Source organism: Tiliqua scincoides, chromosome 7 (assembly GCF_035046505.1).
Source record: "Tiliqua scincoides isolate rTilSci1 chromosome 7, rTilSci1.hap2, whole genome shotgun sequence".
In the NCBI taxonomy this organism is placed as follows: Eukaryota; Metazoa; Chordata; class Lepidosauria; order Squamata; family Scincidae; genus Tiliqua; species Tiliqua scincoides.
This window is the reverse complement of record NC_089827.1, coordinates 64,200,673-64,225,384: the sequence shown is the minus strand read 5'-3', so window position 1 is coordinate 64,225,384 and position 24,712 is coordinate 64,200,673. Positions and strand designations below refer to the sequence as shown.

The following is a 24,712-nucleotide window of genomic DNA, read 5'->3' as shown; positions in this document are numbered from 1 at the left end:
TATAAGCCTACAGCACCCGGTATTCCCAGGCGGTCTCCCATCCAAGTACTAACCAGGCCTGACCCTGCTTAGCTTCCAAGATCAGACAAGATCAGGTATCTGCAGGGTAACAGTTGCCTCTTCCCATGCAGTGGGCAGATGTACCATCACCCCACCCCACTGCTTTTTTGGCTATAACTTTTGATAGAATAGAGATATTTCAGCACAGTTTGTTTTACTGCATTCTGCATGAAATTACACATCAGTTGATCTATGACATGATGGTATTATTCAAAAAATACAAAGATTTTAAAAATTTGGCCAGTAGTGGTACCACCCCTCCATCTGCATCACCCTGTGCAGCAAAAAAAAAAAATAGTACATCAGGAACAGGCTTGCTACCCAAGCCTACTCCCTGTGGTGCTAGCTTCCTGATTGCAGAGCATTTGTTTTATAAACAGCAGCATTCAAAAATATAACCCCAACCCTAGCAATAAGTGTCAAGAGAATAAATTACTCTAAGGAAACAATTTAATGTGCTTTTAATGTACGGTATTAGTAAGGCATGGCTGTTGGGGATGTTTTGTGCTCTTTCATGTCAACATTTACCACTGCACATGGCTAAAATTTAAAAACTTGGACTATTTGTCTTGCTCAGATCTCAATCTCTGACTCTACATTCTTGGCGCCATTCTGTACAAATGAGACTCCCTGAAACCTCAATCACATGTTCAGTTACTTCCCTAACATCCACCGTATATGTCAACATCAGCACATCTGTCTTGCCGGTGCACATTTAGGCATTTGGCTTACCGCACTTGCTTGTCAGCAGAACATTGAAAAACAGCTAGGACAAGCATTCCCCCCCCCCCATTTACTTCTTATCCTCCATCATTCCTGGAGTCTTGCTGTTAGAAAGCTTAAGAACCCAAGTGTCAAAACTTCTCCCTAATTTATTTATTTACTTATTGCATTTGTTCTCTCCCTTTCTGCCAACACACTCAATTTAAGGATATTTACAATGTAAAAATATTAACATGGACCTAAACAAACCCTCAGAAGTCTCTCAGATTATTGGTGATGGCTTCATGTGCTACCTGACCTGAGTTTCTTCTATTTTGGCCTCCCAAAAGGCACAAAGGTCTGAACAGCTAGAAAGGTCAGAGGTGGGAGACTGTCCCAATAAATTCATTTAGGCCTGTCACTCAGATTATGTCTGCATGAGTGTCACCCTTGCAATAGCCATATTCTTAGGCCTGACTTCTTTTCATTTCTAAAACTTTCTATAGCAGTGAGGGGAAGAGCCACAACTCAGTGGTAGTAAATTTGTTTGCATGAAACAAATCCCAGGTTCAGTCTGTGACATCTTCAGGTAAGGCTGGAAGAAGCCCACCCAAGTTCCTGGAAAGCTGCTGACAATCAGTGTAAACACACCCAACCCCAGCTTCTCTGGCACCTGGGGCCAAACCAGGTCTGACACCACTCCACTTCTGCCTGATTTTTAAAAATAATTTTCTTTGATATGCACAGCATACCATGCTCCTTTCACCAAAACATCCATCTGTGCCACTGTCCTACACTCATTCCCCTCTCCTGTTTGCAAGGAGCAGATGATATGGGGCAGGGAGAGAGCAGGTGGGCATTGTGCATGATGAGATTCACCTTGCCCATGAACAATCAAGAACTAGCATATTGAACAGACACTGATGGCTCTCAAGCACCCCAGAGCCATCATATTTCTTATGGTTCTTTCCTACATTTGCATTTCCCAGCTTCTTGCAGGAGTACCCAGTGACAGGCAGGAAATGGGCTGGCTGTCCAGCTGGTGTTACTAGAGCAGCAGCTCAGGTGCCTTTCTTTGTCTCATTTCTCCTCTATGGAGAATTCGTGCAAGGAAAGCGCCCTACAGGTAGACCACAGCTGCGATACAAGCACGTCTGCAAGAGGGATCTGAAGGCCTTAGGAGTGGACCTCAACAGGTGGGAAACTCTGGCCTCTGAGTGGCCCGCTTGGAGGCAGGCTGTGCAGCATGGCCTCTCCCAGTTTGAAGAGACACTTGGCCAAAAGACTGAGGCAAAGAGGCAAAGAAGGAAGGCCCATAGCCAGGAAGACAGACCAGGGACAGACTGCACTTGCTCCCAGTGTGGAAGGGATTATCACTCCCGAATCTGCCTTTTCAGCCACACTAGACGCTGTTCCAGAACCACCTTTCAGAGTGCGATACCATAGTCTTACGAGACTGAAGGTTGCCAACACTCATCTGCAGGGACAGGATAGGAGGGGTAGGAAAAACAGAATGGAAGTGACAGGGGAAAGCAGGAAAAAACCTTTAAAATCCACCTGACCGAGCTCACACAGTACAAAAAATGTGCTGGTTATAAAACTGGGGATGGGCCACAATCTGCCACCCTTGACAACAGTGGCACTTGGATTTTGGGGTCAATTGGCAGGCCAGCCTTGAGTACAGACATAGGGCCAATTTTGATGATCCTTATAGTACTGGCCTCTCTTTGGGCAAGAGAGTCTATGCTCTCTTCATTTCCGGCCCAAGAGCATCTGCACAAAGAGGGACTGGTTCTGGATGGCTCATCTAAACTGGCCCATCAGCAGCAGAGTTAAATGGACCCATGTCCTCGCTCATGCTGTGACAGCTTCCTGTGTTTGCATATAGACAGAGTTCTCTTTATGTAAGAAATAGTGCCCCTTCCCTTCAAGGAAAGTTAATTATGGAATTCCCTTTCCAGGGAAATCCATCAAATGGACTCAATTTTCAGTTTCAGAAAGATCATTGGGCTCTTTCCGCTTCAGGCAAGGACGGAATTTAATCTCTGTATATTTTCCTCTGGGTGTTTTTGCTGCTGAAATGACATGCTTTGTTAGGATAATGAGAGATGCCATTCTCTTGCTTAAAAAAAATTGGTTATTGTATTGTTTTTAATGATAGGCTGTAATCGATCTTAAAAGATCTACAGAGCCCAGAAAGGTAGTATTGAAACTAGCTCACTGCACATGCAGAGAGCAGTTGCTCATGTGGAAGACTTTACTACAAGCTGTTTGTAAGTGAATGCAGTCCCCATCATACCTGCCAGAACATCATTTCTCTTGACAAAGGACAAAGATAACTTTAAGAATTGCTGGCTGTTCCCCCCTCTCTCTCTCCCCCCCCCCTTCCACCAATAGCTGCTTATGAAGCTGGAGCCATATTGAGTCATCCAGTGAGTCTAGTACCAATGAGTAAATGTCTTTGTTTTCTCAGCAGGACCAAATACCTATGTATACAGGCAAGCCCTTCATCTACTTCTGCTGGAGAAGGGATTGAAGAGAATGCCGAAGGGGAAAATGCTCCAGTTTTATGTTGCTGATGACCCAAGGAATTCAAATTTAACATTTTTTATTATTTCTCCCCCAATCCCAGAGCAGTGAAATGTTATTCTCTCAGCTATGATCTTTTTCTACGATATAATGTACCATGTGAACTGAGAAATTCTGGTGAACTGAGAAGCTTCTGTGGTGACTCTAGTGGCCAAGGGGCTAGAATGCAAGTTTGCCTTGTTTTCCTTCCAAAGTCTATTATGTGGCAAAGGCCCCATTTCTTTGCTGGTGGCAATAAATGTAGCCAGCTTTCTAAGACCTGAAACGCAGCTGCAAAGAAACAGACCCTTCAAACCTTAATTAAAGCAACGAACTATACTAGAAATCCCTTCCCGGTTTTGTATTTGAAGTGATCCAGTTTTTAAAATAATTAATCTCTCTCTGCCTGTTGCATTAAAGTCCCTGTGGGACAGAGTATGCAACACCTACAGCAAGCAGTGTGGGCAATAACCCACAAGGACTGTTTGCACAAAGAGTTGCATACCCTAACAGATTTCACCACACTTCACACTGTATTAAAAATGGCACAATATTAGGGGACACACCACATAAAATCAGTGCTCATCATGAGAAAACAAAGCCAACACAACCATGAGACTTTAGATTGCCAAACAGTCAATCCAGTTATGAATTCCTGGCATTTTAACATTTGTGAGTATGCCTGAATTCAGATAACATGTTTAGAATGTTTTTAAACAAACAAAAATTGTGTGCAAGAAAGACTGCTGTTGTCCTTAAATTCTCTCAAATCATTCCACATAGCTTGACATGGCTTAGTATTTTACACTGTTTAAAGTATTTAAAACTTAGTGTTTTAAACTAAGTATTTTAAAACCAGATCAAAGTGACCAGTTCTTAAACTTAACTAGCATACTGTCAATGCAAAGATCTACAGGAAGGACCCCCAGTGTCAGTGCTTCCTGTGCATTTCAATGTCAGGGACTTCTCCAAACACAAATATTTGGCAAGGGGGGGGGGTGTCATGCAAGGGGCTGAAGTGGGAAGGGGAGATAGGCAAAAATTGCTCTTGCGCCAGTGGAACTTCTTCTGGAACACATAATTAGAAGACAACACACTGTATCTAGTCACAATCATTTCCAGATTTATAATTAGCTCTATGTGGATGTCTATATGAGCATGTCCTATTTTGATTTTTTTTTTTTTTTTTTTAAGAATGCAGGCAGGACAAGCTGCAAGCGCCTTAGGAAACAGCATGTGTGTGTGTGTACTGTACTTGGTTATAGTTATGGAAAGAGAAGATGACTTATCAAAAGATTTATTCCTTCAAATAAAGCATTACAGGTAGCAAAATAGTGTCAATACAACTTGTGCAGTGGAAAATTATGACAAAATATAGTTTGTCCAGATCTGCAGAATTTTATATGAGGCATAAAAGGGAAGTTTCAGAACACCAGCATGAAAATCTAGAAAAGCCTTATTTGAGATTCAGAACAGAAAGCCAAGTTATAGTTAATGTGCAAGTTACCATGATTTTTTTTTTTTTGGGGGGGGGGGAAGGGGGCAGAGAGGCAAGGGAAAAGAAGAGCTGTTTGTTCACAGAAGTTCATCCTTGAAGTCTTGAAAATGTTAAGCTGTTTGTCCACCTATTCCCAGGTCTTTGGCTACCAACATCGCCGTCACCGGGTGCATACTGGCTTGATGCTGATGAAAAGCAGCGACTGCTTGATCACGGGACTTTTCAAATTTATAGAGGTCCCTGCAATAAATGCCATAATACGTTAAATAAAGACACGGGTTTGCAGTTTTCAGTTCAGTACTAAGATGCTATGTTTCCTACTACAATACTCAGAGCAGTACGTTTATTCACCAACATAACTGCAGTCAGATTAAAGTATGGAATGTGAAATAATTCTCTAGTATAGCATTTATTCAGATATTCCAAGGATTTGAATTTCTGAGAAAAGATTAACTTAACAATAAATGGTGGAAGGGAAGAGAGCGAGGCTGGTGGTCAACAGGGACAAAGAAAGAATGGTAGCAATGGCAGCGGGATAAGGTGCCTTTAATGCAAGTCGCTTGCACTTCACAATAGATCTGAGGTCCTTCCCAGCACCAACACTTGAGACGTTTGACAACCACAAGCTACGCATTTCCAACCTAGAGAACGAGGAACAGGCACTTGCTTATCTAAGGGTGCAATCCTAACCAACCTTCCAGCACTGGCATAGCTGTGCCAGTGGGGCATGTGCTGCATCCTGCAGTTGGGGGGCAGTCATGGAGGCCTCCTCAAGGCAAGGCAATGTTTGTTTCCTTATCTCGGAGTTGCTTTGCCCTTATGTCAGTGCTAGAAAATTGGTTAGGATTGCAGCCTAAAAGGGTGAATGTTCAAGATGCCACATTTTCTGCACAGTACTTTCTGACCCAGATTTCTGGATTTGCTGAAGCATGCACAGTCCTGTTTTGATACTAAATTCCAAACTAGGGGGTGAACGGTTCAAAAGCAGTACAGTGTATTTTCCAGGAAGAACTGCCCTAGCTGTTTTGGTATATCCTGAGCAGAAATGTGGCATCCTGAGCATCTGCATTTTTAGATAAAGAAAAAACAGAGGAAGATTAAAATAAGAATAAGTAAATAAATTACAATCCAGACATTCTGCTTAACACAAAAGAATCATTAGGATAAGTCCACTGGTATCCTCTTCAACTTTATATCTTGACCCATTAAGGGCTAGAAAAGTTGAAGTGCCCACAAATTTCATGTTGGAAAAAAATCTGAGAAATGTATTATTTCATTAATGCTTTGGCAGTGATTTTTTTTCTTTTTAACCAACAGCAATGTAATTTCTGATTATTTGGAGAAATATTGGATTAAATACCAACTGTGCATATATTTAGAATTAAGGTATGGAGAAAAACCAGTGCTGGACCATTCTTGCCTGTTTAAGAAAAACATGCAGTCATATATTGAATATTTGTCTTACTTAAACAAGGGACGAGTAAATTTCAGCCTGCCTTGCTTCGTAGCCATCTGCAGAGCCAGAGGAATGGCATCTTCCCACTCGGCTTGAAGACAGAGGCGCAGCCATCTGAAAAGCATAACTGGCCTTTGGTTACATGCAATCTGAATCCATAATAAAATAATCTAAGGTCTGCAACATGCAGTCTCCAAATCTTTGATGAGACCATGCAAATTAATTTGCTTACTTTCTATATCTGTAGAGCAATTTATTCGGTTTCCGACACCCAAGAATTCAATATATTTGGATTTGTTTGGCAAGAATGAGAGTGGAACACAAGACAAGGTATGGAACTAGGGAACAGGTGGCCTGAGGAAGCAAGATCCAGGAAGCACCTGTACCTCTTGCATGTGACAAACTTTCATCCTCCCCTCAAATACTGCTCAGTAGTTTCATGTAGACACTTTCCAGGCATTTTCAAAATGTCAAAACTGAATCACATCCTCTGCAAACATTTTTAGGATGCTACAGATTACATGCTGTAGTCTGCATTAGGTATCAACTTTCATTCTTGTCCAACTGTCCCAGAAATAAACACAAACACACTTCCCTGAAAACGATTGTTGCTCAATACAATATACTTCTTACTATTCCTATATAATGGAAGATTCAGCTATGCATTTAATAAAAATTGCAACGTAGTTATACTGTCTGTTTCACTAACTGACGTTCCAGTACTATGTTTCCAAATTTTACGAACCTGAATCTAATTTCAGAATTGTTAAAAGCATTGAAGTTGTAAGCTTCCCGCATCTTTCTTACATGGCTCACTGGAAGAGGATCCTAAAATTAAACAGAATGGGGGGAGAGAAGAAGGGATCAGGACAGGATCAGAAGGGAAAGGAGAAACATCAGGACAGTGACACTTCAATCCTACATAAATTGTGCTGACCTTAGGGCATCACAACTGAAGCAACCACACCACAAGACCACTTAGTTCTGAAGTTACACAGAGGTGTGAGATGGAAGCAGGGAAATGGCACTCACTCTGTTGCCCAAAGCATAGGGCCTTGCAATTATGCTGCATCCGAACAGCAACCTAACAGAACATCAACACAGCACCACATCTGGCAACACTCTATGAACACAGCTATCCATACAAGTCTGTAGAACTTAACATCTCACCACTTATTTTCTAAGGCAGAAAGATCTAAACACACCCTTGCTCTGAGAGAGAAAGTAAACTCCTAAGGATCGAGAAACCTCTGGTTTTCTAACCTTTACTCTACAAATTGCAAGAGCGGCAATGAATAAAAGGTGGTCGTTATTGCAGCCCTTCGGTTACCATTCAGAGTGCCTTAGAATACATACCTGCTAAAATAAAAGAAAGTCACATTTTGCTGCTGAGCCAAGCTAGGTCAACATGCAAGGAAGAGCTTTGCATTTCAATGCAAAGCCTTAAAGCAGAGCAACAGGCCAATCCTATCCAACTTTCCAGTACTCAGGCAGCCATGCCAATGGGGCAGGTGCTGCATCCTGAGGCAGGGCCAATCATGGATGCCTCCTCTAGGCTAGGGAACTTCTTGGGGTTGCATCAACCCTGGAAAGTTGAATTGGACTGGGCCCAATTGATTTGTGAGATTATCCACAATGTGTTCTGCTGGCTTATGAAATAGGTTTGTTGAGGTAAAAACCTCTCCTCGGTCTCCACTTACCGCCAGCAACAGTAATGCAAGGAACTCAATAACCTGGTGGGAAGAGAAGTCTTTTAGATCAGCTGAGTTGAAGGAGCCAAGATCATTTTCAGTGGCCTAAAAACAAGCACAATTAGAAGGATGTTAAAAGAAATTCCAGAGAAGCAGGCATAATTCAGACCTTGTTTCCAAACAGCAGCAGTTAGGTTTCAATGCATTTAAATATTAAGTTGCAGAAAATGAGCTCATGATCCAGAGGGCTACACACTCAAGGGCTTCCTCTTATCTTCTAGGAGAGGAAGTGATTTTTGTGTGCAGACACACACAGGCATTCACTGTGCACACATGCAGCATGTTCCCTCTCCAGAAACATTTATTAACTGATTCAACCTATTTCCGCATCTTTTTGAAAATTAGAATTCTGAACCAGAATTGGGTATTAATTCAGAAGTACCCAAATTTGTAGAGGTTCACCTTCCTGGCCTCTGCACCATCCACTCCTGGCTTCAGATGAGAAGATACAGACCTGAACTGCACAGAGCTGTGCACACTTAATAAGTGAACAGCCATCAAGAAAAACTGAAGCATGGGAAGGATAAAGTGGATAGAGAGATGCTCTTTACACTCTCACATAACACCAGAACCAGGGGACATCCACTAAAATTGAGCGTTGGGAGAGTTAGAACAGACAAAAGAAAATATTTCTTTACTCAGCGTGTGGTTGGTCTGTGGAACTCCTTGCCGCAGGATGTGGTGACGGCATCTGACCTGGATGCCTTTAAAAGGGGATTGGATAAGCTTCTGGAGGAAAAATCCATTACGGGTCACAAGCCATGATGTGTATGTGCAACCTCCTGATTTTAGAAATGGGCTATGTCAGATGCAAGGGAGGGCACCAGGATGCAGTTCTCTTGTTATCAGGTGTGCTCCCTGGGGCATTTGGTAGGGCCGCTGTGTGATACAGGAAGTTGGACTAGATGGGCCTATGGCCTGATCCAGTGGGGCTGTTCTTATGTTCTTAAATGCAACATTCTCATAGAAATGCGCTTATTGCATTCTTTTTCCTGACTGAGACCACCACTCAAATAGATAAAACCCCCAAACTCACTTTGATCCACCTTTGGCTCAAGTCAATGCAAGCATTTGCTAGTGTCATATCGTACCTAGTGAAGATGGGAAAAGTATCAGGGTTTGCTTACAACTGAACATTTAGACATACAATACTCTGCTGGCATAGATGCTGAGAACCCACACCCATGTCTAGTCTGGACCAGCTGTTACCAGAAGACAGACAGACCTCTCTCACATTCCTCACATCATCTGGGTTTGAAAAAGTTTTATTGTCTATTATGTCTACCATGACACTTGCCACAGGCACCATAGTGAACAGAAGTTATGCCAAGAGAGGGACTTCTTAGAGATGTCTTTAGAAATTGCATATCCAGCATTTGAGCTAGCCTTGAAATATGGAAGAAACACAGGGCACTATTAGAAAAAGAAAAAACCCCATGCTTACGTGGGTTTCACTGGTGGCATGCCAGGGGTGTTGAACCATGCATTCCAGTCAACTGTGTCAAGAATGTCAGTCTAGAAGAAAAATGCTATTTATCCACTGAGACATGAGTCAAGTAGTGACCCTCTGCTAGAGATAGTATGAACAGTTGAACCATAATTTGCACATTTCCTCCTTGTTCTTCTGAACACAACACCTTGCTGCCTGCCTGTCCAAGGTGGGAGTTCAGCCACCAACACACATTCAAATTTCCAAGAGAGCAAACATGATCAAATGGGGCTCTGACTGCAAAGTAATTTGAACTCGTGTTTACTTTCATTACCTGATATCATTAGGTAGAAAATATTTCTGTTTGTAAAAATATGTATTTCTTATACAACAGCTTACTATTAATTTCACTTAGTGGTAGAGCACATGGTTTTTCATATATAAAATTCCAAGCTTATCCCCAAGCATCACTAGCTGAAAGGCTATCATGTTTAAAAAAAGGGGACGGCTGCTAAGAGTTGCTGGAGGCAGCCGTGGGTTAGGAGGATCGTTGATCTGACTTCATATACAGCTCTGTTCTACACCTTGATCAGCTGAAATACAGAATCTTTAACTACAAAAATCATACTCAACCTTGTAAGTGAAATACGAGTACAGGAAATTCTTCCAGTCCTCTGTCACTATACTCTTGTATGCAAACTGTTGGATATAAGCCTTCAAGAACTCAATGAAGACATCTAGGAGCAAATAATAAATAAATAACCAGCAAGTGCAGAGTATCATAATGATAAAAAGTAACTTATAAAAGTAACTTAACAGTCACCTGGTCCTCCAAGAAGTTGTTCAAGGTAAAACAGTAAAGCAAAGCCTTTCTCATATGGAACAGAGGAATATGCAACATCAGGGTCTACATCTTTCAGGCTTGGAATCAGATGAGTCAGCGGATTTGTGCTTCCAAAAGTATTTATCTAGAAAAAGAAAGCACATTTATGGAGACAGAAGCAATTGTGAACAAAAGGAACGGTTTACAGAGCTATCTGCCAACCCTGTCCAACACAGAGAAGAAACTATAATAGAACATAATGTCCAACACTGAACAGAATTCACCAAACCATCTTGCCAAATGATCACCTGCTTGTTTTTATGACAACTTTCCTACAGAGGTTCCATTCCACTTGTATGCTCAGAAGGAATCACCACTGAGATCAGAGAGACTTACTCCTAGGTAAATGAGCACAGGATTGCAGACCTAGTGATGCGTAAGTCACACTGAAATTAACAGAACCTCAGTGGTTGGTCACAACTAACCGGTCTCAGTAATTTCAATGGTGCTGGGGTATGACTACATTTCTTATGATACAAGCCATATACTAATATAAGTATGAGTATGCTTGCTCTATTGATTAAATTGAGAACATATTACATGAGTTCATACAAACTCTGAAGCACAGTTATTTTATAACTAGGAATAACATAAGTCTTTCTGCAATCTGGGGCTTCACCTTAGCTTCCACAGGGATCAAGAAATTAAATTTATCTAGCCTTGGTGTCAGAATTAACTTTCAATGTTACTTGTATATAATGGAAGTTATTTTTAAATATAATCAAGTTTTCTTAAAATCATGTTGCAGTACTTACAGAATTTTGCAATTCCCTCCAGCCTCCAAGTGCCTGGAAATGTCGGAACTGTTCACCAAAAAGCCGACCACCAATCCTTCGTTCTAAGTAAACTGTGTGCCCCTCATTTAGCCTGAAATGGCATCAAGCACATAAGTTGTCATTTTCTCTAATGACCATGGAAACACACACTACTCCAAACACACTTACCAAATTTGAATTTCACCTACCAAAAATGCTCCCAAGTTTTGTTTGTTACCAAATTCCCTGTCCAGCTATGAGAAATTTCATGAGCAATAACCTGAAACATACAAAAATATCAGGAGTGTACTGGGCTTTGTCTTCAGTCACAGAACAAGAGAAAGTTTCCAGAGCAATTTTCCAATTGGTGGAAAAGCCCCACACAACTGGCTCCACCTACATAATTACTTAATTCACATACTAAATAAGCCCAGTTATCACATCATGCAGGTGCTGTGCCCAAATCATTAGGGATAATATTTAGTGCACTGAATGGTCAGTCTGAATGGTTCAGTACATCTTATACTTACTGAGGATAATGATCTGTCACCAGCCTACAACAGACAAAAAAATTAAAGGTTACTTCTTTAGCTGACACCAAGCAGAAAATGCACACAATAAAGGGACCAAACTGTACCATTTTCTAGGTTTGAGTAAAACGTCATTTAAAGAACAACAAACTGAAATCTTGTGTTTAAATAGTAAATCTCAAACTAAATGGACTCAATGGGATGTCTTAAGGAAAATTATGTTAGGTAATCTGCAAATATCTCTCACCAGTAATGTTGGAGTCACAAAAGTGAGGCAGGGATTCTCCATTCCACCATATGGAAATGAGGGCGGCAGGACTAGCAAGTCATACTGACCCCATACGTAAGGTCCTGCAAGGTCTTCTGCTATTTTCAACATGGCTTCAGTCTGGAATAAAAAAGGCCTGTGAGAAAACTCATTTTTCATGTGCCAACTTAGCATTTCTCAAGATACCAAAGCAAGTACAAATAGTTGGAGATATGTAGTTTATAAAAACCTATGCTTTCTGGCAAAAGGAGCATACCCATTTTGTTTTTTCCTTCAAATCCCACCTTTTAATATTATACAAATCAACCAGATAATCACAGAATTTTCACCAACCTGTGCAAATTCATAAGCAGACTTCTCCACCAGCTCCTCTTCAGCCCACACTAAACTTCTGGGACCAAGCTCTCTGAAGAACAAAAATCAGTCTCAAAAAAAAAACAACTTATTCTACATTGAATTTTCCAATTGTTCCCCTCATGTACTGTAAAGTTTAATTGCAAAGCAATATTTTCATGATTGGGACAAATAGATGACTAACAGCACAATCATATACGTTTCTCCTTGGAAGTAAGCCCTACTGTATTCAATAGGACTCATTCCTAGGTGTGTTTTGGAATTAAAAAGTCATAGGAAAGCAGTAGTTAAATGAAGTTTCTTTTAATTCAACGATTCCCGAAGTCCTACTTGGAATCAGGGAACAAGGTAAGTCTAGGTGAGGCAAAGTGGGGGCGAGGGGGGGTTGCGCCGATGGCGCTGAAACAATGCCACACTGCTGGGATCCAGAGGCTTTTCTACTTACCAGGGGGTTGTGCTGGCCTCTGGGAGACTTGCAGCCCCTTCTGTGAGCCTCCCTGCAGCTCCAAAGGGAAGTGAGCTCTGGTCACCGATTGGAGCCCTGTGGAGTTTCAGGGAGGCTCACAGAGGGGGTGGCAAACCTCTCAGACCCTCCCGGAGACCAGTGCAACCTCCCCAGGTAAGTACAAAAGCCCGGTGCCAACTTCCGGTTTCCTTAGTGGATTGTGACCCACCAGTTTGGGAACCACTGTTTTAATTACATACTTCTGTTTCTAAGGTCTAGTGCAGATATAGAAGTCCTAAGTTAACCTGCTCGCAAAAGGCAAGTCTTGCATGTGGAAATGAGCATGCGAAGCTCTTGAGCAAATAAGCAGATATGAGCGGAATGGTAACTTGACTTGTGTTCTCTAAATGCATTGCACAAGATGTCACACACACAACTGCCAGCATCTCACTGGAATAAATTGTAAAACATACACAGAATAGCTCAAAATGCCATCTTACTGCCACAGGCACTTGCTAGGACACAACTCACTACCATGATTAAGAGATCAGAAACAGCCTAGAGCAGTGGTTCTCACACATTTCACACTGGGACCCACTTTTTAGAATGAGAATCTGTCAGGATCCACCGGAAGTGATGTCATGACCAGAAGTGACATCATCAAGCAGGAAAATTTTTAACCATCCTAGGCTGCAATCCTAGCCACACTTACCCAGGAGTAAGTCCCATGTACTATCATTACTATTAGCTTGTTAAAAGTACAAGCCTGTAACATTTCCCCAAATGCAGTTATATACCATAGTAGCATCAAGTCTAATATATTAAAAATAAAATATTGAAATGAATGAGGACCCACCTGAAATTGGCTCACGACCCACCTAGTAGGTCACAATCTACAGAAACACTGGCCTAGAGGACTGCACTCCCTCCCAACACTTCCCTTTTTCAAGCAGTTCTTCCCTCTCCCTGGCTTAACTGTGGTTGGTCATCTCCACACCAGCCTTCATCACAATGGATTAATATGGTTCAGAGAACCATCAATACAAAGATACATTGTCCAAATAACTTGTATGCATTGTTTAGTTTATACACAATGTATACCCTGCAGCTATGTCTTCTCCAAGTAACCTGGCAGCTATGGACTGGGGTAGAGCAAGTAAAGACAGTCTACCATTAATTCTAGAAACTTGTTGGTGAAAGAGCTTGAGTTCTATATTCCATATAATCAAAACGTCAAAGGACAGAAGATAGAAGGTTCAAGAGTTTTATGTTCAGATGAACTTTGGGGTTATGTTGGAAAGTGAGGCACAGAGGACTGAAGTGCAAGAATCTAGGTAAAGTTCTTGCTCAGCCACAAACTTGTTGAATCACATCTCTCTCAACCTAACTTCACAGGGATGTTGTGAGGACAGGGAGAACTATGCCACAACCCTTTTCTTGGGAGAAGGCAGAGAAAGAAAGTATTCCCTTTCTGGGAGCTCCAGACCAACTAATTTGCAGACTTCACAAGTCTAAGAGTTTCTGAAAAAAAAAAACTCTGAATGTCACTCACCTGCTTACCAAAGCACCAACAACTAAAGCAATCAAATAGCTGGGTATTGGAACCTAACCCAAAGTAGAGAAGAAATTAATTAATATTAACACATTTAAACAGAGCAACAATTCATACTACACACCTGTTGGAAGGAATAACATGGCTACAGTTATGCCCCTGTACACAATTCTATTTTCTGTGTTAGAGGACAGATCTCTCTGAAAGCTTGAGCAGGCTTACATTTTGATAGAAACGGTATATCTTCCTAGTACAATCTTCAGGATCGGGCAAATCGCCATCTCTGTTAGCACTCATGAGGGCCACCAGCTCACTTGGAACAGATATCTAATCAGGGAGAAAAATATATTCATACATAAATTGTTAGTATTACAGAGTAAGTGTGCAACTACTTTACATATTACATGAAGATGCATTACTGGCATATCAAAACACTTTCTGAGGAAACATGAATTTGGAGGGGATTATCTGCTAATCTCAAATGCAGGAACATTAGAAACACCACAACAGAGCTTCTACATTCTGGAAACCACAGTAAGTGTCTAAATTGCTTATCCCAATGTTTCAGTTCCTCTTTAGCCCTTTAAATGCTTACCACAACTCCTTGGGTACTAGTTTTGGGTACTAATCTGTGTAAATTAGTAAACAGAAGATCCTGCCTTATAGCAGACAGAAAGACTGTCTTCATTCTTTCCAGGAAAAATTCTATTAGTACTTTTTGAATATGATTTAAGGTCCAATTTACACAAACAAATAGCAAGTAGTAGGATAGAAACTTGAAATGCCAGTGGTTGAGGCTGTAAAATTTGTTTACATTGAACAGCTTGCCACACGTTTAGAGAATGCCACTGAATCAGATCCAAGTTACCTGGAAACATGCAACAACATTTTTACCTAGAGGACTCAGTGCATAGCTTTATGACACAAATGACTTTTACAGCATGAGTACTTGAAAGCATAAGCAGTTCCAAAACAATTGCTTCCTAGGGATGCTTCCTAGGGATTAGGAAACCAAACTGTCTCCAAGACACCTTTAATTAGTAATGTTTTCTTCAGGGAATTCCCTGAATGATATTTAGATATCATCTCTGATGTCACCTCTATTCAATTAGTACAGTTTAGTTAATATCATGGCAACCTAGCACATAAATCCAAAGCAGCTTCAGTAAGGCCACGCCTTTATCTCTCTCTTTCACAAGTGTGTGAATTTAAACCCATCACTGTCAAGATTTTAGGCAGAAGCACTTCATTCTTTTCTCAAATGCAACTAGCAAAAAATTAGGTCAATGGCATCTGAAACATTTCTCGTTTACACTGTCAGAAATATGATAGACACCAAATCTATCACTATGCTTTCTTTCTGCAATGGAGGTTAGCACACTAGGGCTGCCATCCAATACTTACTTAGCTGGAAGTAACCCCCGCTGAACACAGTGGGACTTACTGCTGAATAGACCAGCATAGAATTGTGCTGAGTTTCTGAAACCTTCCCAGTTAAGCCTTTTGCTGAAAGAGGCAGGCATATCTTTCAGATTCAGAAGGATAAAGCTGACTAATTGGAACCTTATAACAGACTGCATTTAAATCTGTGTGTCAAAATCACAGAAAGACAAAAGAAAAATTGGTACCTCCCAAGATTATTTGGGTTCAATTAAGTATTTTTTCAAAGGATTGTTCACTCTTTGTATCATTACAACTGCCCAGCTGGCTGCAGAATTTTTATATTTTCAATAAATGCCCATGCAAGCCAATTCAATACATACAAGACGGCTGAACAGCACAGAGCTAACTGTGTACTTTGGAGGTGTGGAACTTTTGGTTTGATCTACCTCTGCATAGTATGTTAACTTCACGGAAGGAGTATCTTGACAGGGAAGAAGAGATCTGCAGTGATTGGCCTGGAAAAAAAAATCACCAAGAATTAAAAGGCTGCTGTGCTAATAGGACAGTGTTACAGTAAACACCACCACACAGGTGTTTCCAACATTATTAGAATTTTTCATTACACTACCACCACCAGCAAAAATATGAACCTAGTCACCACATCAGACACAATCCAGAGTTGATTGTCAGCCGGATCCAAACACATATCACAGCACCTCCCCTTCTGAAAATCTTTACATCAAGCTCCCTACATACAGAAGGTGGTTTGAGAAGGAGGGGGCAAATGCAAAGTGGCTTAGTCAGTCTCAAAGCAAATACGACATCATTTGAACATGCCTCCCGTGGGATCACAAAAGTTGCCTCTGAATTGGGATACAACCACCAGGATTTTGTATACTTGTTCCTCATAATCAGCATATCATTCTTCAGGGGTTTACAAGGAAGTCCAAGAACACACACACACCCATTTAGAAAAGCAATGAAAAGGATACCGCTGTATGGATGGAAAAACATCCTTCAGGGAAGGAGAATTCAGGTGACACCTTGAAAGCAGTTTTATATTCCATTGATCAACACTGTTACTACCTTATCCAGGTGACATATTATGCATGACCTTTGATAAGAGAATTACAAACCCTTTAACTATTGCACTCAGCACTCCGAAATTAAAAATTCATATACGTGCTTAGCTATAGAATTCTTTGACTGTTTTATTTGGAATGCATTACATAATAATGACGGTTATACAGTCTCTTTTTAAAAAAGGAGGCAATGAAATGCAAAATGCAGGTCAGGATTAAATCCTTAACTATTACTTACTATTTAACTGAACATTTTTGATGCTTTTTGCATTCCACAACACATCCACTGTGTATGGTGATGCTATTACACACTACTACCAAGACTATACTTTGAAGAAAAAGGGCATTCATTGTTTGAGGATGTTCACAAGTTGTGGAGTCTTGGCTCAAGAGACTTTAGTCCTGCGGAACTAGTGCGACATACAGAAGAGTACTGACTTGTGAAAGATGATGCCCACAGCAGAGAAGAACAAACATCACTACCCCACTCACCTGACACTGACTGAAGAGAAATGGGTGCCTTTTCCCAGATGTCTGCTCAGGAGAGAACCATTGGAGTGCAGAAGATCTTGGAGAGGTTTCAAAAGAGATTTCTATAATCGCATCTTGTCCCCTGCAAATATTGTATAGTTAGGAGTGTGCACAAAAGTGATCCCATTCCTATCATATGAAACATTTTTGCTGCACTCTTACCAAAGTTAGAAACACAAAGCCAATTTTTGATTGTCAAGGACAAAACCAGTAATTGATTGATTTGTTTCAATTTCTAACAGCTCAATAAACTAATTCTCTTAATGAAAAGAATGTAGGAAAAAGCAGTGATGTTGTAGGGGGATAGGGGTCAAATCAGCTTCTTTCTTTCGAACAAATAATCAAGTTTGCTTATTGGTATCAGGAAACACGTTCTATTGTAGCATGTAGCAAGAGAGCACTTCTTGGGTCCATCAGTGGAGTAAGCTTCCAACTGGCTCTTCTTTTATGCCCCAGTTTACAAACCCTAAGACTTCCTCATGCATCTATCAAACTATGGGCCACCAAAAAAAGTAAGAAACAAACATCTGCAACCCTTTTTTCTTAAGCCAGAACACTGCGTTTTGCTAATAATTCCACAGATAGCAAAAACAGGACAGCAAGACCTTTACTGAAACTAGAACAGGGCATCTCCAGGTTCTGCCTTGACAAAACTGGAACAACAAGAAGAATGGAAAAGTTAAGGGCAACTCCCACTCTCCTCAACCCTCACCAGCAGCTGCTGGTCAAATCAAATGCCTCTTGACCTCTTGCTGGTCAAATCAAAATAGATATTTTTAGCTATTTGCAAATACATTGTCCCCAAGGCAACATTAGTCGTCAAAAAACAACTTGGACTCTCTTGTCTCAGACTTATGCCACTAATTGCAACATTCCACCAGCAATGCTATAAGTCTACCTTGCACTAAGCACTTATGTACCCAAAAGAACAGGCTGTTAACAAGTGTTTTCAATATGAAGAGATATAGACAAGTATGAACACACATACTTCCTCAGCTCAAATGGCAGAGTGATTTCCAGTGGTGATCCTTTGTAGCTCTGACGCTCTCCAAGAGTAAATTTTGCCTCCTGCCTATCAGCAGTCACGTTATGTATTGTTAGATCTTTTGTGTCCAAAACCTGCAGACAAATTAATGAGTTAATACATACCTCCAAAATATCTTGCAATTTTATTTTAAGAACAGCTAATTCAACAAGGCCACAGAAACCTTATAAGGGGCAAATTCTATTCCAATTTATTTACAAGTACAGTTCTAAGGGATAAAAAAATTTAAACAGATGTGAAACTGGAAGAATAATTTTTTAAGCTTTGTTCATTTTCTCCTTGTTGTCCACATTATTACACAAGAGAGAGGGATGAGCAATGCTTCCTATATTATATTTTCTTGTTCCGTTTTGAAAAAGGGCAAAGTTATGCATCTCTCTGACATGAGCATGAAACCAGCATCTTGCAAACTTTCTTATACAAAGCACATACATAACCTCATATAGTACTGTCACAAAACTGCAGCCACATCCTGGTTAGTCTTCTACATACATTTCCTAACACAAGTACAAACATGCAACATCTAAAGCAGCCCGAGTTAATGTAAAATAAAATTCAGCTTTCGTTACACAATTGAAAGTTCCTTGAAGTGTTTACAAAGAACAGAATACTAAATTATTTTAGAGTACTAACATAAAGGAGGTGATGAAACAAAGAGGCTCTAAATATGTTTTTCTTTTAGCCCACCTGTAACACATTTGGTGGTAATGTTTTGGTGCTTTGGGGAAGAAGGGACTCCAAATCAGACTGACAGCAGGAGAACTGAGTAAAAAACTTTGTGCATCCCTTTCCCAGTTCCTAAGAGCCATGAAATATTTTGCAGGGGGTTGTGCAACTCTTGTGGATGATAGCCCAGAAACAGACCCACAGATGAAACTGCTTTCCCTTCAAAGAAAAAACTTGGATCTAATCTTTGTTTACAGACTTCTGAGCTAGATTTAGGCAGGGATTCTTCCATCATTAAGTAGCTTCTTCCCAAGTCAAAAGTTGGAGATTTTCTTCACAAACATCTCAAAGCCGTTCTTACATTTTACTGTTAACTTTCTCAGATCTATCAGAGAAAATAAATACAGTATTCCTGAAGAAAGTCTTTTAATCAAGTTGGTGGACTTGGAACCCAATTTTGCTTTCACAAAGATATAGTAACAGTGAAAGTACAATTTCAATGAACTTGAACAATAGAGTAGAATATTACATCATTTATTGCTGTTAAAGTGATTACTGATGCAATACATGCACTTCCTTATAGTTCTTATATAGCTATATGTAGCTCCCCATATACAGTGCAGCATGAGAAATATATTTTATTATATTTTCACCTCACTCTTCCTCCAAAGAGGTCTGGTTACAGACCTGCCCTGTTTCGATTCACAAGAACCCTGCAAGGCAAGCAAGGCAGAGAGGAAGTAGCCATAAATAGTGGCAATAACCTTATGATCATCTATGGTAAATGGCTTATCTTACTGAAGGAGTAATGCAAGTATGTTAACAAAAAGCTGTGTGTTGCGATAGTGTGCACCATAAAAATACTGACTGTGGCTTTCATGGCTTTAAGCAACGAGTTTGCAGAGTGGTGCACAACTGAGACCAGACACTGTTTTAGGAACCTTCTTTCAAGAGCACACAAGTCCAGCTTTCAAAAGAATAAAGCACACAAGTTTATGATCTTCCTAAAAAGGGGGCAGATGGCTTACACAGTTACTGTTTCTTTCACAATAATAAAACACTAAAGTATCACAACTTCAGGATGTCTGACTGCTAAAGTGAGCCAGAGAGCTTCCAGTTCAGAGGATATACTCCAGAGCACTTACTTCTCTTGTTCCACACAACTCTATTTCATCAAAGCTACTAGTTTTGGTTCGGCTTTCTTATCACCTTGGGAGTATAGATCTCTGTCTGTCCCACACAGTACTGTCACCCAGGTGCTATAATGGAGGACAGAGTGCCTATACCTTTAGCCATGGCATAGAAAACGGAATTTTAACAGATGCAGCTCAACATGGAAGAGTTTAAAAAGCTGCATCTGACAAAATTCCCTCTTCTATACCATGGTTAAAGGTATAGGCACTCTGTCCCATTAGGTATCTGGTAACACTAAACCAGCAATCTTCAACCTTTTTCATGCCACGACCCCAATAAAAACATAACTGAAGTACAAGACTGGGCACCCACCACCACCCTGGGACCGGATCTGCCCCCACTGCTGCCCACCCTCCTGCCCATGCCTGTCCATTTCCCCCTATGTTGCATTGTGTCTTCACAATAACCCTGTAAGGTAGCAGCCTAAGCAGGGCTGACCTTTGGAGCTGTGGGGCAAGATAGTGAGAAGAGGCTGTGCAGGATTATAGCAAGAACTCAGTTCTGATAAGGCAGTACCATGATTGGATTGGATCCAAGCCCTCTCTTGCACAGGCTTTGACAGGGGGCCACAACCCCCTTCCCAAATGAGGCTTTGTGACCCCTTTGGGGTCCTGACCCAAAGGTTGAAAAACACCACCCTAGACATACAGTATAGGATAGCAGCCTTCATCTTGGGAGAAGCGAGGGCATCAAATGCAAATCCTTTTCAGCTATGTGAACTGCCTTTTGAATGTGCTGTGGTTGAAAAGGGGCTTATAAATATGATTATTAGCAGAAAGAGAATCTGCATTCTAAGAACCCCTCATCAGCCTCACACAGGGGACATGCCAGGAGGCTGACGAGCTCCAACCTTCAGGGATTTAAGGTGTGTAGGAATGAGACCACAAGGAAGGGCAAAGGCAGTGCACTCAAAGAAGCAGCACCCTGGCTAGCAGACTAAGGCTGCAACCCTATCTGCACTTACCTGGAAGTAAGCCCCTATAAAGGGACTTACTTCTGAGTAGACAGGCATAAGATTGGGCTCATAATCTCTTTGGGCAGCTGGGGTGGGGCTGGGGAGGAATGGGGGACTCCCATCTTGGGGGTGAGGAGGAATGGGGGACTCCCATATTGGATCTGTGTGCATGCCTACCATCCTATCCACATTTTCCTGGGAGTAAGCCCCAGTGACTACAATAGGATTTACTTCAGAGTAGACATGTGTAAGATTGGGTGCTGAGAGCCCCAGCCTAGGCATGTCTACTCAGAAAAGTCCCATTGTAGTCAATGGGGCTTACTCCCAGGTAACTGTGCATAGGATGGCAGCCTGAGAGCTGAGTCCGAAGCATGTCTACTCAGAAGCAAGCCCCATTATAGCCAATGGGGCTTCCTCCCAGGTAAGTGTGGGCAGGATGGCAGCCTGAGAGCTCAATCCTAGGCATGTCTACTCAGAAGTAAGTCCCTTTAGAATCAATGGGGCTTACTCCCAGGTAAGTGTGGGTAGGATGGCATCCGCAGAACCCACTCCTGGGCATGTCTACTTAGAACTAAGCCCCATTATAGCCAATGGGACTTACTCTCAGGTAAGCGTTGGTAGGAGTCCAGCCTGAGCCTACAATCCTATGCACACTTACCTGGGAGTAAGGCCCACTGACTATAATGGGGTTTACGTCTGAGTAGACATGTCTAGGACTGAGCTGCACACCTGCATCCTCCTCCCCCCCCGCAGGCGCCCACCGTGACTGACAGGGGAGGGCGCAGCATTACCAGGCAACGCAGGAGGTCGCGCTCCGCGCGCACCGTGAGGGCCACCGTCCCCCTCAGCGAGCGGCGCTCGAAGTCGACGCGGCAGCGCAGGTACAGGTGGTGGGTGCGGCAGTCGTCCGGCGAGGAGAGGGACGTGGGGTCCAGTCCGGCCATGGCTCCGCTCTTCGCGTCTGCCCAGGTGGCGGCCGTCAGAAGCAGTCGGAGGCGACCTGCCCCGCACCATGGGCGGGCCTCACAGAGGGAGCTCTGGGAGATGTAGTCCGTAGAGAAACCGGCCTGGGAAGCTATTGGAAAAGCGGACTACCATTCCCACAATGCACTGCGAAGAAAGCGTAGTCAGGGCTGGTCAATGAATCGCTCACGTGCCAGAGGTAAGAAGGCAGAGCTGAATGGTTCAACGTGCAACTCCTCGTTAGTATAGTGGTGAGTATCCCCGCCTGTCACGCGGGAGACCGGGGTTCGATTCCCCGACGGGGAGAGGTGCGTCTTTTTTCCTAGGCTCCGACCAAACCCAGGAGTAGGCAGGGAGCCCCAGGCTGGAGCTCTGTGGCCTCTGGTCCCACGTGGAGGCTTCTCAGCGGCGCCATTAGAAGGCTGAGCTGCGCTGGAACAAGCAGCGCTGGGCTGATTCGTACGTGTTGGGCCTGCTCTCCAAAAACACCCTGGCTAGAAAGCCACCTACTGGACACCGTGACTTGCTTTTGAGTAAGTGTGCATGGGGTGCACTGTCAGCCCATTAATAAGCTGCATTAGTTCACTAATGCATAATTAATTAATGCAACTGATTAATGGGCTAATAGTGTAATCCTGTGCACATTTACTCAAATATAAGTCACATTGAATTCAGTAATCAATTAAGCCATTGATGCATTAATTAATGCAACTAATTAATGGGCTGACACACTTACAAACTTACTCAAATGTAAGTAACACTGTTCAGTAATGCATTTAATTAATGCATTAATTAATGCAACTGATTAATGGGCTGACAGTGCAATCCTTTGCATATTTACTTAAATGTAAGTCACACTGTGTTCAGTAATGCATTAATTAATGGGCTGACAGTGCAATCAAGTCGCACTGTGTTCAGTGGGGTGACACCCTAGTCAGTGTGATTCAGAGGGCAGCCCTAATATAATTAATTCAGAGGGCAGCCCTAATTAACTAATTAATTAATTGTGCAGCTAATTAATGGGCTGATAGTGCAATCCTATGCGTATTTACTCAAATGTAAATCACACTTACATTTACATGTAATCCCATGTATGTAATACATTTACATGTAATTCCACACCCCTGGGGGCTGGGGGATAAGAATAGGCCCTCAGTTTGGCTGTACTTGTCGTAATAGGCGACTGAACAGCCACTGGGTAGATGGGACTCATTAGCCTGGGAAGGCAGCTCATCTGAGAGAAGGAAAACTCTGATCCCAAACCTCCACTGCCTTGCGGCTACATCCAGTTATGGAAAAGGCTTCAGGAGTCAACCTCGAGGCAAAATCCGGAGCCGGAGTCCCTGAGGCAGTTCATGGCTGAACACAGTCACGTTCTGGCAACTCCTGCAACGCAGCTGGAACCAACCGTATTGGCTTCTGCCTTTCAAGTGGACCATTTCAGCAACGTGGAGAGGGTGGATTTGCTGCATGGGAAACAGTCTATCCTCCATATCTACTTTACCCAGGCTTCGCGCTCTGGAGAGGACAATCTGTTCCAGAACCACCATTCAGAGCGCGATACCATAGTCTTCCGAGACTGAAGGATGCCAATGAAGTCACACTGAATTCAGTAATACATTTAATTAATGCATTAATTAGAACTCAGGCGCACATGGATCTTTGTTTTTTCATCTGCATTTCACTACAGGAAGTCATTTTGGCCCACTGAAATTTTTACCCCAGAGCTGCTTTTCCTTCCTAGATGTTGCTGGGTGCAGGAGATTTGGAAATAGAAACTTCTTTTCTCTCAAGGGCCTCAGCTGTTCAAAGGTCTGCTTACCCAAGAAAATGGCATCTGTAAAGTAAGAAATGATACAGAGAGAGAGAGAGAGAGAGAGAGACACACACACCTTTAGCACATTAATCCTACTTTTCATGGTAACTTCAGACATATTGCACTCCTTGCTTACATAACTTTTGCTTTCTCAAGAGCTGGTTGGACAACAGTGATAAATCTCTGTGATACAATTGCTCCATTTAAAACATGTCCTTTTTTAATTCCTTAAGGCAAAGCTGTGGTTCCTAAAGTGGAATTTGATTGCTTTTTCCTTGTGGCACTTGAGTAATGGTGAGCTTATTTTCCTTTTGCACGCAGATATATGTGAACGTTAAGAATATTGCATCACAAGTTCAAGCAGACTTTATTACTATTAACTATTTTACAGCATATAATAATTAACAATAATATATTTATTATACATTATGATGGACAGCATCAACAATGTGCAAAGTGCAGTACAATAGAAGATAGATCTTTGCTCCAAGAAGCTTACAATCTGACAACAGAGGAAGGGGAAGGAAGTGGTACCAGAAAAAAGGGAAAATATAAGTAGAGGTTTTTTCAGTCATAACAGAATAGAAACACAACACTTTCTGCACTTCTGATTTTTGTAAAAAAAAAAGAAAAAATCTGCAAAAAAAACTCTTTCTCTAATACTTCCGCCACCTATAGATGCATGTGGCTGCATCTGCTGACACTATACCAGGGGTCTCTAAACTTTTCAGGCAAAGGGCCACATCAAATATCTGGCACAGTGTCAAGGGCCGGAAAAATAATTAAATATAAAATTTAAATAACTACATTAGAGATGGAACTTAGA

General features: G+C 41.8%; 1 protein-coding gene and 1 non-coding gene across 2 annotated transcripts; one reads left to right on the top strand and one right to left on the bottom strand.

Annotated features, from left to right (window-relative positions):
- Positions 1-4,611: 4,611 nt before the first annotated feature.
- LTA4H (leukotriene A4 hydrolase) lies at positions 4,612-22,119 on the bottom strand. Its single transcript, XM_066634178.1, has 19 exons — positions 21,899-22,119; positions 18,236-18,366; positions 17,209-17,329; positions 16,081-16,149; positions 14,474-14,578; positions 14,252-14,304; positions 12,234-12,306; positions 11,880-12,020; positions 11,633-11,656; positions 11,312-11,382; positions 11,103-11,214; positions 10,288-10,432; positions 10,098-10,201; positions 9,480-9,550; positions 9,072-9,126; positions 7,985-8,080; positions 7,030-7,112; positions 6,294-6,398; positions 4,612-5,068 (listed from the first exon to the last, which is right to left on the bottom strand). Exons 1-19 carry the CDS (start codon positions 22,049-22,051, stop codon positions 4,939-4,941), a joined length of 1,842 nt encoding a protein of 613 aa, XP_066490275.1. The 5' UTR covers positions 22,052-22,119; the 3' UTR covers positions 4,612-4,938.
- Positions 22,120-22,304: 185 nt separating this feature from the next.
- On the top strand, positions 22,305-22,376 carry TRNAD-GUC (transfer RNA aspartic acid (anticodon GUC)). Its single transcript has one exon. It is a non-coding gene; the product is annotated as a tRNA-Asp (tRNA).
- Positions 22,377-24,712: the final 2,336 nt, after the last annotated feature.